We start from the raw sequence: 13,642 nt of genomic DNA, 5'->3' as shown, positions 1-13,642 counted from the left end.
TAATCTTTTAGTTATCCTGCATGACTTACACTTTCCAAGTTCTAAATAGGTAGCTATATTTTTACTTGTTTCCCCCCACCAAGATGTATTTTAATCATAGGAAAATTGTAACCCTCTCTACTTAAGACTTCATTATCTAAATTTTCCTACGTTTTCTTTTCAGGGTGAAAGTTAGACTGCCATTTGATAATTCCACTATCTATTCTTTATAGCTTTGAGGTAACATCATTATATTCACTCCTACAGAAAACTTTTTAGCACACCTCCAAAAAGGGATTTTTAAAACATCAAGTTGTAAACGTAAAAGAAGTTAAAATAACAAAGCTTAAAAAAAATAAAACTCCTGAAAACTCAAATGCTTTTAAATGTTTAAATAAAATTTTTAACCTGAAATGCCTTCACAAAAATGGGGAAAAAAATGGGAAGAGTCAACAACAGTAAATGACACATCACGTAAAATACACAAAATAATATACCTCTCTCTTATTTCTTCTTGCAACCTTGAGGAATTCCATAAGGATCTGTAGTTGGGCTGCATGTGATTCCTATAATAGAAAATTATAATTGCTCTTTTAAAAATATAACTTTGAGTTCAAAGTTTTCTTTAACACCACAGTATAATCAGTATGAAGCAACTTAATTCATCCATTTAAGTTAGTCTCATTTCTATTTAGTCAGTTTTCCACTTGCTAATTGGCATTTTTAAAAGCAAGCCATTTCCCCTAAAACTAACTTGAAAACAACAGGTGTTTTCAACTACATTTCTCATCGACCATGCAAAAAAAACTATTTATGGGAAATGGCAATTCTGTTATCTGTCCTGGCTTTCTCTTCCCCAACCAAACTAATAAAACATCAAGACAAAAACTGTAGTGGAGGGACTTCCCTGGGGGTACAGTGGTTAAGACTCTGTGCTTCCAATGCAGGGGGTGGGGGTTCAATTCCTGGTTGGGGCGCTAAGATCCCACATGTTGTGTGGTGTGGCCAAAAAAATTTTTTTTAATTTAAAAAACAAAAACACAGTGGAGCCAATGTAGTTTCTAGACACTGAAATCACTTTCCCCATAAGAATTTAACTTTCAGGGGAGTAAGAAGCATAATAAATAGGAAGAAATTCATGCTTTTCAGAAATCTAATTTACTATTTCTGGTCATTACTTACACAGATGTGAGAATTAATATATTTCTATGAAAGATTTCAGTCAAACTCAAAAATTTAAAAACAAAATTTTAATATTATCAAGTGGAGGGAGGGTAAATAATACACACTGGTAACTGAAACAAAGATGTAACAGATAAATGGTAATATAAGTTTAACATTTTTTGTTATCAAAAAATAAAATTACAGGGGAACTCCCCAGTGGTCCAATGGTTAGGACTCTGCCCTTTCAATGCTGAGGGAGTGGGTTCAATCCCTGTTAGGGGAACTAAGATCCTGCAAGCACAGCCAAAATAAATAAATAAAATAAAATAAAATTACAAAAAGATACCTTTTAGTATTAAAATTTACACAATGAACCAATGAATTTCAGCTACATCTGATAAATATACATAAAAAGAATATCAAAAGCTAAAAGTGGAATAACAATAAGACATGGTTTATGAACAACTACAATTCCAACTTTCCTATACATATTTTAGAAGAATAAAAAAGTCCAGTGGAGCATTTCTAAAACAAACAAAAATAAGAAAGATTAATAAAACTTTCGTTTACCTGGCTGTGCAACAGAATTATTTGAGGCATTTCTTAAAATAGACACTGGGATGGATTTTATATGATTCTGTTACTCTAGAAAAGATTCTAGGAATCTGTATGTTTATAGATTGATAAGAATAAGCCAGTCAAAATTTGAAGAGTCACTGAGATATTGCACATACTATAAAAAAGCACGGCCACTTTGGCTTGCAGGATCTTAGTTCCCTGACCAGGGAATGAACCCAGGCCCTCAGGAGTGAAAGCACAGAATCCTAACCACTGGACTGCCATAGAATTCCCCACTTCACTTTCAATGAACTGAAACTAGCTCAAGCAACAACTGAGCACCAACTCAGCTAAATTACTGATTAGACCAAAGAGGTCAGTCTCTTATCCTTGCTCCCTGACAAAGGAAAAGGCAAGACCATTCAGGAAGAAAGTATTAACTACTTTAGTCTCTGTACTGCTCTTGAATACAACTTTAAAATTACAAGACAGGGAAAGAAGTAGGAAAAGTCAAGAGAAAAAAACAGTCAAAATGGGACTCCCCTGGTGGCCCAGGGGTTGGGAATCCGCCTGCCAATGCAGGGGACATGGGTTCAAGCCCTAGTCCGGGAAGATCTCACATGCCGCAGAGCGGCTGGGCGCGTGTGCCACAACTGCTGAGCCTGTGCTCTGAAGCCCACGAGCCACAACTACTGAGCCTGCGTGCCACAACTACTGAAGCCCATGCGCCTAGAGGCCGTGCTCCGCAACAAGAGAAGCCACTGCAATGAGAAGCCCATGCACAACGAAGACCCAACACAGTCAAAAATAAAAAAAACCAAACAAACAAAAAAACAAACAGGCAAAAGAATGAAATTCACAGATGACACACTTGCTGGAATGAGCAAAAAAGACTTTAAAATATGTCTCTATATTATTAAAGAATTAATGGGGGGGTGGTGGTGGGATGAACTGGGAGATTGGGATTTACATATATACACTAATATGTATAAAATAGATAACTAATAAGAACCTGCTGGATAAAAAAATGAAATAAAAAAAGAATTGAGAAAATGGACAAAATGAGCAAAAAAAATGGAGAATCAGAAAAGAATTGAAAGAACAAAGTGTAACCTAGAAATGAAGAATAAAAAGTCTGAAATAAAAAAATAAAAATAAAAAAACTATGAATGAAGTTAGGAACAGATGGACAGAACAGAGGAAAGGAATAACGAACTCAAAGAAAGTTCAATATAAATTACTTAACCCAATTCAGAGAGAGAAAAAATAAAAACAGAGCATCAGAAATATGTGGGATAATATGAAACAATAAAACATATGACTGGAATCCTAAGGAAAAGGAGAGAGAGCACAGGGCTGAATAAATAATGGTTCACATGTTCAACAAACAGATCCTCCTGTTCTGTGAAACACAAGCAGGATAAATATTTTTTAAATGAAAGCTAGGAATATCACAGTCAAACTGAAAGCTAATGTCAAAAAGAACATCTTAAAAGCAGCTAAAAAGGATACACTAGGGGAAGAACATTAAGAATGACTGAAAATTTCATCAGAAACAAAGGAGCAAATAGAAAATGAAAATACGTCTTTGAAGCGTTAAAAGAAAACAAAAAAACCAGACTTCTATGCAGAACAAAACTATCAGCTATACAAGAAATAGTAAAGAAAATTACTCAGACAAAAGGGAAATGACTCAGATGGAACCTCAGATCTACAAGAGAAAATGGAGACAACTCAAAAGGGTAAATATTTTGATTTAAAAGGGTCTTTTTTTTTTCTTTTTTTGCATCATTTCTTCAAAAGACTATTAACTTTATTAAAAGCAAAAATAACTGGTGGGGTTTATAATATAATTTGAATCACAAAAGGCAGGAGCTTGGTAAATTGAAATACTATAAGGTCTTGTACTTTCCATAAAATGGTATATAGTTGACCCTTGAACAACACAGGTTTGAACTGCATGGGTCCACTTATACATGGATTTTTTTCGATAAATACTAACTGCAGTACTACATGATCCATAGCTGGTTGAACCCATGGATACTGAACCGTGGATATGGAGGGCTGATTATAAAGTTAGATGCGGATTTACAACTTTGCAGGGGTCAGCACGCCTAATAGCTGCATTGTTTAAGGGTCAACTGTATATTCAATGTCGACTGTGAATACAATGTCCTTGAAGTGGCATACTATAAACTCAAGGTTGACTGTGAAAAGTAAAAAAGGCATTTGTAATCTTTAGAGAAACCACTAGAAATACAATAATAAGCAATATGCGAAAAATAGAGAAGATGGTATACTAAAATGAAACCCTGGAAACTCAATGATCTCTAAAGAAAGCAAGAAAGGAGAAAGGGGAAATAAGGAATATATGGAAAAACAGAAAACAAATACCAGCATGGTAGACCTCAAACCTGACCACATTGATAATTATTATATATTACATTTAAATGAACTTAAGCATTTGAATTAATGAGCTTATTAGATTGCATTAAAAACTCAACTACATACAGTTAAGAGACACATCTTTAAAATATAAAAACAACAGAATGAAAGTAAAAGGGTACAGAAGAATATACCATAGAAACTCTAGTCATAACTAAGCTACTGAGGCTATATTAACATCAGAAAATATAAAAGCAGACTCCAGAACAAGGTATATTTCCAGCAATAAACATATACAATTCATAGTGACAAAGGGGATGATTCATCCAGAAGACATAACAATCCTAAACATGTAGGCACCTAATAACGGGCTTCAAAATACATGAAGTAAAAATCATAGAAATCCATGAAAAATAAACAATCAAAAATTGTATTTTTAACATACCCCAATCAATAATTGATGGAGCAAGGAGAAAATAAATTTTTGAATAATATTAACAAACTCTACATTTATAAAGCACAGCAAATAACACATTGCTTTTATATGAAGGTGAACATTTAACAAAACAGACCATATAGTGAGCCATAAAAAAAAATCACAATAAATTTCAATGGACCAAAAGCAAACAAATTGAAGTTACTGGCTAAAATGCAATGAGAAAGATAGAATTCCTACTTTAAACAACAAAACAGCAGGCTAGTTATATGAATGGATGAATTTCAGACAAAGGACCAGAAATAATACATTATCCCAGGAGCTAGGTGGAAAAACTTCGAAATACACAGGCATCAGGTAGAACACTCAATGAGACTGCCAAAGATCGATTCTAGTTCTACCTAACAAAGCTTAAAAAACAAGCTTCAAGAGAATCAAACTATTTCAAAAATACTTAACTACATGCCAGAACTAAGTTTAGAAATGTGTAAAGGAATACAAAAATAACAACACTAAACAAGGTAAAATGTACAATTTCTGGCATCCAATCAAAAGATTAATAAGCATGCAAATAAGGAAAATACGGCCCAAAATAAGGCGAAAAAATCCATGAATAAAAACAGATGCAGCAATCACACAAATAATAAAATAAGCAAATACAGCCATAAAAAAGTTACTATAACTACCTATATGTGTTCTCCAAGTTAAGGAGAGACAAAAGATTATAGAAAAAAGTAGTGAACTTGACAACATCAATAGAAACTATCCAAAATGAACTAGACAGGGGAAAAAGATAAAACATAAATAAGAACAGCTGTTTATGCATGAGCTGTGGTATAACTTCAACCAACCTAACAGATGTGTAATTGGAGTTCCCAAAGTGGAAAAGGTGACAAAAAAATATTTGAAGAAATAATGACCAAAAATTTTCCAAATATTATGGAAACTATAATCCCACCAATCCAAGAATCTCAAAGAACCCCACGAACAAGAAACATGGCGGGGGGGGGGGGGGGAATCTATACCAAGGTATATCAAAGTCAAAATACTTCAAACCACAAAAAGAACATTTTAAACTGAGAGAAATACATTTCATTCTGAGGATAAAGACTTCTCATCTGAAACAATGCAAGACAATGGACAATGGAGCAACATCTTTAAAATACTGAAAGAGAAAAAGTAAATCTAGAATTCTATACTCATTTGGAACTGCCTTTCAGGCATAAAGGGTAAATAAAGACTTTGTCAGATATAGAAGGTGAAAGATTCATCACCAGCAGATCTACACTAAAGAAATGATAAAAGCTGTCCTTCAGGCAGAAGGAAAAATACAGATGGAATTCAAAAGAATGAATGGGGACTTCCCTGGTGGCAGAGTGGTTAAGAATCCGCCTGCCAATGCAGGGGACACGGGTTCGATCCCTGGTCCAGGAAGATCCCACATGCCGCAGAGCAACTAAGCCCATGCGCCACAACTACTGAAGCCTGCATGCCTACAGCCCATACTTGACAACAAGAGAAGCCATTGCAACGAGGAGCCCACGCGCCACAAAGAAGAGGAGCCCACGTTCAACTAGAGAAAGCCCGCGCACAACAACGAAGACCCAACACAGCCCAAAATAAATAAATAGTAGATTAGTAAATAAATAAATTTATTTTTAAAAAACACACACATGAAAGAATGAATGAAAGAGTGACCGGAAAACAAGACAATGAAGTACACCAGAAATGATAAATATATGTATATATAGAACTTTTAAAAAATCTCCATAAAACATAATTTATTGTTTAAACCAAAATTAATAATGATTTATGTGGGGGGGGTTATAACATAAAGAAGTAAAACATTTGACAAAAAATAGTACAAAGGTTGAGATAGAAGAAATGGAAGTATATTGTTGTAAGGTTCTTATAATACTGATGAAGTAAGGTAATATTACTCAAAAGTACAATGTAATAGCAATTATATTAAAATCCCAAAAGCAACCACTAAGAAACCGAACAAAATGTTCTATCTGACAAGCCAACGAGACAAATAAAATGAAATCATGAAAAATACTCAATCTAAAATCATATAAATCAGTCTGACCACAATACAATTCAACTAGAATTCAATTACCAAAATAGCATTTGGCAAAGTAGCAATATCCAAAATACAGACACACACACACACACACAAACACACTTCTAACAAATCAATAAGAAAAAAGAAACAATCTATTAGGAAAATGGGTATAGGCTATGAATAGGCAATTCATCAAATAAGAAACCAAGATAGACAAACAAATGAAGAAATTCTCTTTGCTAGTAATCACAGAAATACAAAAAATACAAAATGACAAAACAAAACACACACATACACGCACACAAACACAAGCATCTGACAACTATCAGACTGGCAGAAACTAAAAAAAAAATACCAAGGGTTGATATGGTACAAACCCACAGAAGAGCAATATGGCAATATTTAATATGGTTAAAATGGGCATTCAAACCCTATGAAAAGCAATTCCACTCCTTAAATCACTAAGTATATATATATGAGCACAAGGAGACATGAATAACGATACTAAATGCAGTACTGACACTCATAATTATGAATTCAGAACAACTTAAATGCCCATCAACAGGGGAATAGAAATGTTCATGCAATGGATTACTATAGAGAAGTGAAAATAATTAATCTAGATCTATATTTATCAGCAGGAACCTCAAAAAGTAAACAGAAACGCATAGGTCAAAAAGATAACTACAGTTTGAAACTCTTTATATAAACTTCTAAATCATACAAACAATACTTTATGTACGGTTGTAGATACAAGTATATGTTTAATAAAAGCTTATACACGCTTGAGAAGGATCCTTGCCAACTTCATATGGTGGTTACTCTGGGAGAATGGAATGAGATGAGAGGGTTTTAAGAATAAAAAAGTATTTAATTCTCAAAAGGCAGACCTAAGACAAATATGGTAAAGTGTTACTATTTATAAAAACTGAAAGAAGGTAAGTCAAGAGTCTCATTATTTTCTGTACTTTTCTGTATGTTAGAAATATTCATCAAGTTAAATAATAATGCAAAGTAAAACAGGAAAACAATAATGAAAAATGTTATAATACCTATGACAGGAAGTTTGCTTCTGAACTGGCTCCCTCATCAAAAAATAACAGAAAAGACCTGAGTTCTAAAACTAAGATACCTGTACTTCTTCAATTCTAAGACAGAGACAAAAAGCATGCAAAGATTAATGTTGACACGTCAAACGGGGAATAAGGTTAACAGCTCTCATATTCAGTATGTAAACTTATCTATCTTCAGTAAATAGCCCATACACACCCTTAAGTGAGCCTGTGGTGCAATAGTCCAGAAAGTCTCTCTTTTACCACCACCACGGAAAAAAAATTCTAGTGTTCTCTTAAGGTGCAAAAGGGAGAATCATTTGCTATGAGTTGTACAGGAAGGGATAAGAGAATCCAACTGCTTCTTAATCAGATTCTCAACAAATCATCCTGTTTTCAGCCTTTACTGTGTGAGCTATCTCATGCTCCCAATTCCAAGGCCTTTGTTCCACAATATAAATAGGGTTCATCCCTAGCTCTTCCCCACTGCTGGCTCAGCTTTCTCAGATCTCCTAATCTATTACTTTTCATCCATTGCTGCCATTGTCTCGTCTCCCATTCTTTTGCCTTTTAAAAGGCCCTTTACTGTCATTTTATTTTATTTTTAACATCTTTATTGGAGTATAACTGCTTTACAATGGTGTGTTAGTTTCTGCTTTATAACAAAGTGAATCAGTTATACATATACATATATCATGATATCTCTTCCCTCTTGCATCTCCCTCCCTCCCAGCTTCCCTATCCCACCCCTCTAGATGGTCACAAGTCACCAAGCTGATCTCGTGTGCTAGGCTGCTATTTCCGACTAGCTATCGGTTTTACATTTGGTAGTGTATATATGTCCATGCCACTCTCTCACTTTGTCCAAGCTTACCCTTCCCCCTCCCCGTGTCCTCAAGTCCATTCTCTAGTAGGTCTGCATCTTTATTCCCATCTTGCCCCTAGGTTCTTCATGAGCATTTTTTTTTTTTTTTTTTTTTTAGATTCCATATATATGTGTTAGCATACGGTATTAGATTTTCTCTTTCTGACTTACTTCACTCTGTATGACAGACTCCAGGTCCATCCACCTCACTACAAACAACTCAATTTCATTTCTTTTCATGGCTGAGTAATATTCCATTGTATATATGTGCCACATCTTCTTCATCCATTCATCTGTCGATGGACACTTAGGTTGCTTCCATATCCTGGCTATTGTAAATAGAGCTGCAATGAACATTGTGGTACATGACTCTTTTTTGAATTATGGTTTTCTCAGGGTATATGCCCAGAAGTGGGACTCCTGGGTCGTATGGTAGTTCTATTTTTAGTTTTTTAAGGAACCTCCATACTGTTCCCCATACTGGCTGTATCAATTTACATTCCCACCAACAGTGCAAAAGGGTTCCCTTTTCTCCACACCCTCTCCAGCATTTGTTGTTTGTACATTTTTTTGATGATGGCCATTCTGACCAGTGTGAGATGATATCTCATTGTAGTTTTGATTTGCATTTCTCTAATGATTAATGATGTTGACCATTCTTTCATGTGTTTGTTGGCAATCTGTATATCTTCTTTGGAGAAATGTCTATTTACATCTTCTGCCCATTCCATTTTTGGACTGGGTTGTTTTTTTGATATTGAGCTGCATAAGCTGCTTGTAAATTTTGGAGATTAATCCTTTGTCAGCTGCTTCATTTACAAATATATTCTCCAATTCTGAAGGTTGTCTTTTCATCTTGTTTATGGTTTCCTTTGCTGTGCAAAAGCTTTTACGTTTCATTAGATCCCGTTTGTTTATTTTTGTTTTTATTTTCATTTCTTTAGGAGGTGGGTCAAAAAGGATCTTGCTGTGATTTATGTCATAGAGTGTTCTGCTTATGTTTTCCTCTGAGAGTTTGATAGTGTCTCTCTGGCCTTACATTTAGGTCTTTAATCCATTTTGAGTTTATTTTTGTGTACGGTGTTAGGCAGTGTTCTAATTTCATTCTTTTACATATAGCTGTCCAGTTTTCCCAGCACCACTTATCGAAGAGGCTGTCTTTTATCCATTGTATATTCGTGCCTCCTTTATCAAAGATAAGGTGACCATATGTGCATGGGTATATCTCTGGGCTCTTTATCCTGTTCCATTGATCTATATTTCAGTTACTGTTCCAGTACCATACTGTCTTGATTACTGTAGCTTTGTAGTATAGTCTGAAGTCTGGGAGCCTGATTCCTCCAACTCCGTTTTTCTTTCTCAAGATTGCTTTGGCTATTCGGGGTCTTTTGTGTTTCCATACAAATTGTGAAATTTTTTGTCCTAGTTCTGTGAAAAATGCCAGTGGTAATTTGATAGGGATTGCACTGAACCTGTAGATTGCTTTAGGTAGTATAGTCATTTTCACAATGTTGATTCTTCCAATCCAAGAACACAGTATACCTCTCCACCTATTTGTATCATCTTTAATTTCTTTCATCAGTGTCTTATAATTTTCTGCATACAGGTCTTTTGTCTCCTTAGGTAGGTTTATTCCCAGGTATTTTATTCTTTTTGTTGCAATGGTAAATGGGAGTATTTTCTTAATTTCACTTTCAGATTTTTCATCATTAGTGTATAGGAATGCAAGAGATTTCTGTGCATTAATTTTGTATCCCGTTACTTTACCAAATTCATTCACTAGCTCCAGTAGTTTTCTGGTAGCATCTTTAGGATTCTCTATGTATAGTGTCATGTCATCTGCAAACAGTGACAGCTTTACTTCTTCTTTTCTGATTTGGATTCCTTTTCTTTCTTTTTCTTCCCTGATTGCTGTGGCTAAGACTTCCAAAACTATGTTAAATAATAGTGCTGAGAGTGGTCAACCTTGTCTTGTTCCTGATCTTAGTGGAAGTGGTTTCAGTTTTTCACCATTGAGGACGATGTTGGCTGTGGGATTGTCATATATGGCCTTCATTATGTTGAGGTAAGTCCCCTCTATGCCCACTTTCCAGAGGGTTTTTGTCATAAATGGGTGTTGAATTTTGTCAAAACCTTTCTCTGCATCTATTGAGATGCTCATATATTTTTTCTCCTTCAATTTGTTAATATGGTGTATCACATTGATTGATTTCTGTATAATGAAGAATCCTTGCATTCCTGGGATAAACCCCACTTGATCATGATGTATGATCCTTTTAATGTGCTGTAGGATTCTGTTTGCTAGTATTTTGTTGAGGATTTCTGCATCTATTTTCAACAGTGATATTGGCCTGTACTTTTCTTTCTTTGTGACATCTTTGTGTGGTTTTGGTATCAGGGCGATGGTGGCCTCGTAGAATGAGTTTGAGAGTGTTTCTCCCTCTGCTATATTTTGGAAGAATTTGAGAAGGATAGGTGTTAGCTCTTCTCTAAATGTTTGATAGAATTCACCTGTGAAGCCATCTGGTCCTGGGCTTTTGTTTGTAGAAAGATTTTTAATCACAGTTTCAATTTCAGTGCTTATGATTGGTTTGTTCATATTTTCTATTTCTTCCTGGTTCAGTCTCGGAAGGTTGTGCATTTCTAAGAATTTGTCCATTTCTTCCAGGATGTCCATTTTATTGGCATATAGTTGCTTGTAGTAATCTCTCATGATCCTTTGTATTTCCGCAGTGTCAGTTGTTACTTCCTCGTTTTCATTTCTAATTCTACTGATGTGAGTCTTCTCCCTTTTTTTCTTGATGAGTTTGGCTAATGGTTTATCAACTTTGTTTATATTCTCAAAGAACCAGCTTTTAGTTTTATTGATCTTTGCTATCGTTTTTTTCATTTCTTTTTCATTTTTTTCTGATCTGATCTTTATGATTTTTTCTTCTGCTAACTTTGGGGCTTTTCTGTTCTTTCTCTAATTTCTTTAGCTATAAGGTTAGGTTGTTTATTTGAGATGTTTCTTTTTTCTTAAGGTAGGATTGTATTGCTATAAACTTCCCTCTTAGAACTGCTTTTGCTGCCTCCTGTAGGTTTTGGGTCGTCGTGGTTTCATTGTCATTTGTTTCTAGGTATTTTTGGATTTCCTCTTTGATTTATTCAGTGATCTCTTGGTTATTAAGTAGTGGATTGTTTAGCCTCCATGTGTTTTCACTTTTTACAGATTTTTTTCCTGTAATTGATATCTAGTCTCATAGCCTTGTGGTCAGAAAAGATACTGGATACGACTTCAGTTTTCTTACATTTACCAAGGCTTGATTTGTGACCAAAGATATGATCTATCCTGGAGAATGTTCCATGAGCACTTGAGAAGAAAGTGTATTCTGTTGTTTTTGGATGGAATGTCCTATAAATTTCAATTAAGTCCATCTTGTTTAATGTATCATTTAAAGCTTGTGTTTCCTTGTTTACTTTCATTTCGGATCATCTGTCCATTGGTGAAAGTGGGGTGTTAAAGTCCCCTACTATGATTGTGTTACTGTTGATTTCCCCTTTTATGGCTGTTAGCATTTGCCTTATGTATTGAGGTGCTCCTATGTTGGGTGCATAAATATTTACAGTTGTTCTATCTTCTTGGATTGATCCCTTGATCATTATGTAGTGTCCTTCTTTACCTGTTGGAATACTCTTTGTTTTAAAGTCTATTTTGTATGATATGAGATTTGCTACTCCAGCTTTCTTTTGATTTGTGTTTACATGGAATATCTTTATCCATCCCCTCACTTTCAGTCTGTATGTGTCCCTCGGTCTGAAGTTGGTCTCTTGTAGACAGCATATATATAGGTCTTCTTTTTGTATCCATTCAGCCAGTCTATGTCTTTTGGTTAGAGCATTTAATCCATTTACATTTAAGGTAATTATTAATATGTATGTTCCTATTACATTTTCTTAATTGTTTTGGGTTTGTTATTGTAGGTCTTTTCCTTCCCTTGTGTTTCCTGCCTAGAGAAGTTCCTTTAGCATTTGTTGTAGAGCTGGTTTGGTGGTACTGAAGTTTCTTAGCTTTTCCTTGTCTGTAAAGGTTTTAATTTTTCCGTCAAATGAATGAGATCCTTGCTGGGTAGAGTAATCTTGGTTGTAGGTTTTTCCATTTCATCACTTTAGATATGTCCTGCCACTCCCTTCTGGCTTGCAGAGTGTCTGCTGAAACATCAGCTGTTAACCTTATGAGGATTCCCTTGTATATTATTTGTGGTTTTTCCCTTGCTGCTTTTAATATTTTTTCTTTGTATTTAATTTTTGATAGTTTGATTAATATGTGCCTTGGCGTGTTTCTCCTTGGATTTATCCTGTATGGGACTCTCTGTGCTTCCTTGACTTGATTAACTATTTCCTTTCCCATATTAGGGAAGTTTTCAATTCTAATCTCTACAAATATTTTCTCAGTCCCTTTCTTTTTCTCTTCTTCTCCTGGGACCCCTATAATTCAATTGTTGGTGCATTTAATGTTATCCCAGAGGTCTCTGAGACTGTCCTCAATTCTTTTTATTCTTTTTTCTTTATTCTGCTCAGCAGTAGTTACTTCCACTATTTTATCTTCAAGGTCACTTATCCGTTCTTCTTCCTCAGTTATTCTGCTAGTGATTCCTTCTAGAGAATTTTTAATTTCATTCATTGTGTTGTTCACCATTGTTTGTTTGCTCTTTAGTTCTTCTAGGTCCTTGTTAAACGTTTCTTGTATTTCCTCCATTCTATTTCCAAGATTTTGGATCATCTTTTCTACCATTATTCTGAATTATTTTTCAGGTAGACTGCTTATTTCCTCTTCATTTGTTAGGTCTCATGGGTTTTTTCCTTGCTCCTTCATCTGCTGTGTATTTCTGTCTTCTCATTTTGCTTAACTTACTGTGTTTGTGGTCTCCTTTTCACAGGCTGCAGGTTCATAGTTCCCATTGTTTTTGGTGTCTGCCGCCAGTGGCTAAGGTTGGTTCAGTGGGTTGTGTAGGCTTCCTGGTGGAGGGGACTAGTGCCTGTGTTCTGGAGGATGAGGCTGGATCTTGTCTTTCTGGTGGGCAGGTCCGCGTCCGATGGTGTGTTTTGGGGTGTCTGTGACCTTATTATAATTTTAGGCAGCCTCTCTGCTAATGGGT

The 13,642-nt window shown here is 35.1% G+C and overlaps 1 protein-coding gene across 4 annotated transcripts in view; it reads right to left on the bottom strand.

The window, feature by feature from the left end:
• The window catches only part of COP1 (COP1 E3 ubiquitin ligase), a 268,642-nt gene that overhangs the window by 203,494 nt on the left and 51,506 nt on the right, over nucleotides 1–13,642 (bottom strand). For 3 of the 4 annotated variants that reach the window (XM_082385646.1, XM_082385644.1, XM_082385643.1), the window contains exon 6: nucleotides 477–545. The exons of the other annotated variant lie outside the window; for it this stretch is intronic. In XM_082385646.1, coding sequence (XP_082241772.1) covers nucleotides 477–545 — 69 coding nt within the window. The remainder of the gene's footprint in view (nucleotides 1–476; nucleotides 546–13,642) is intronic. 4 annotated transcript variants of the gene reach the window in all.

This window comes from Balaenoptera borealis (genome assembly GCF_965194805.1).
Source record: "Balaenoptera borealis genome assembly, chromosome: 1".
Lineage (NCBI taxonomy): Eukaryota > Metazoa > Chordata > Mammalia > Artiodactyla > Balaenopteridae > Balaenoptera > Balaenoptera borealis.
Note: the sequence above shows the minus strand (reverse complement) of the source record. Positions and strands in the feature narration are given on the sequence as shown.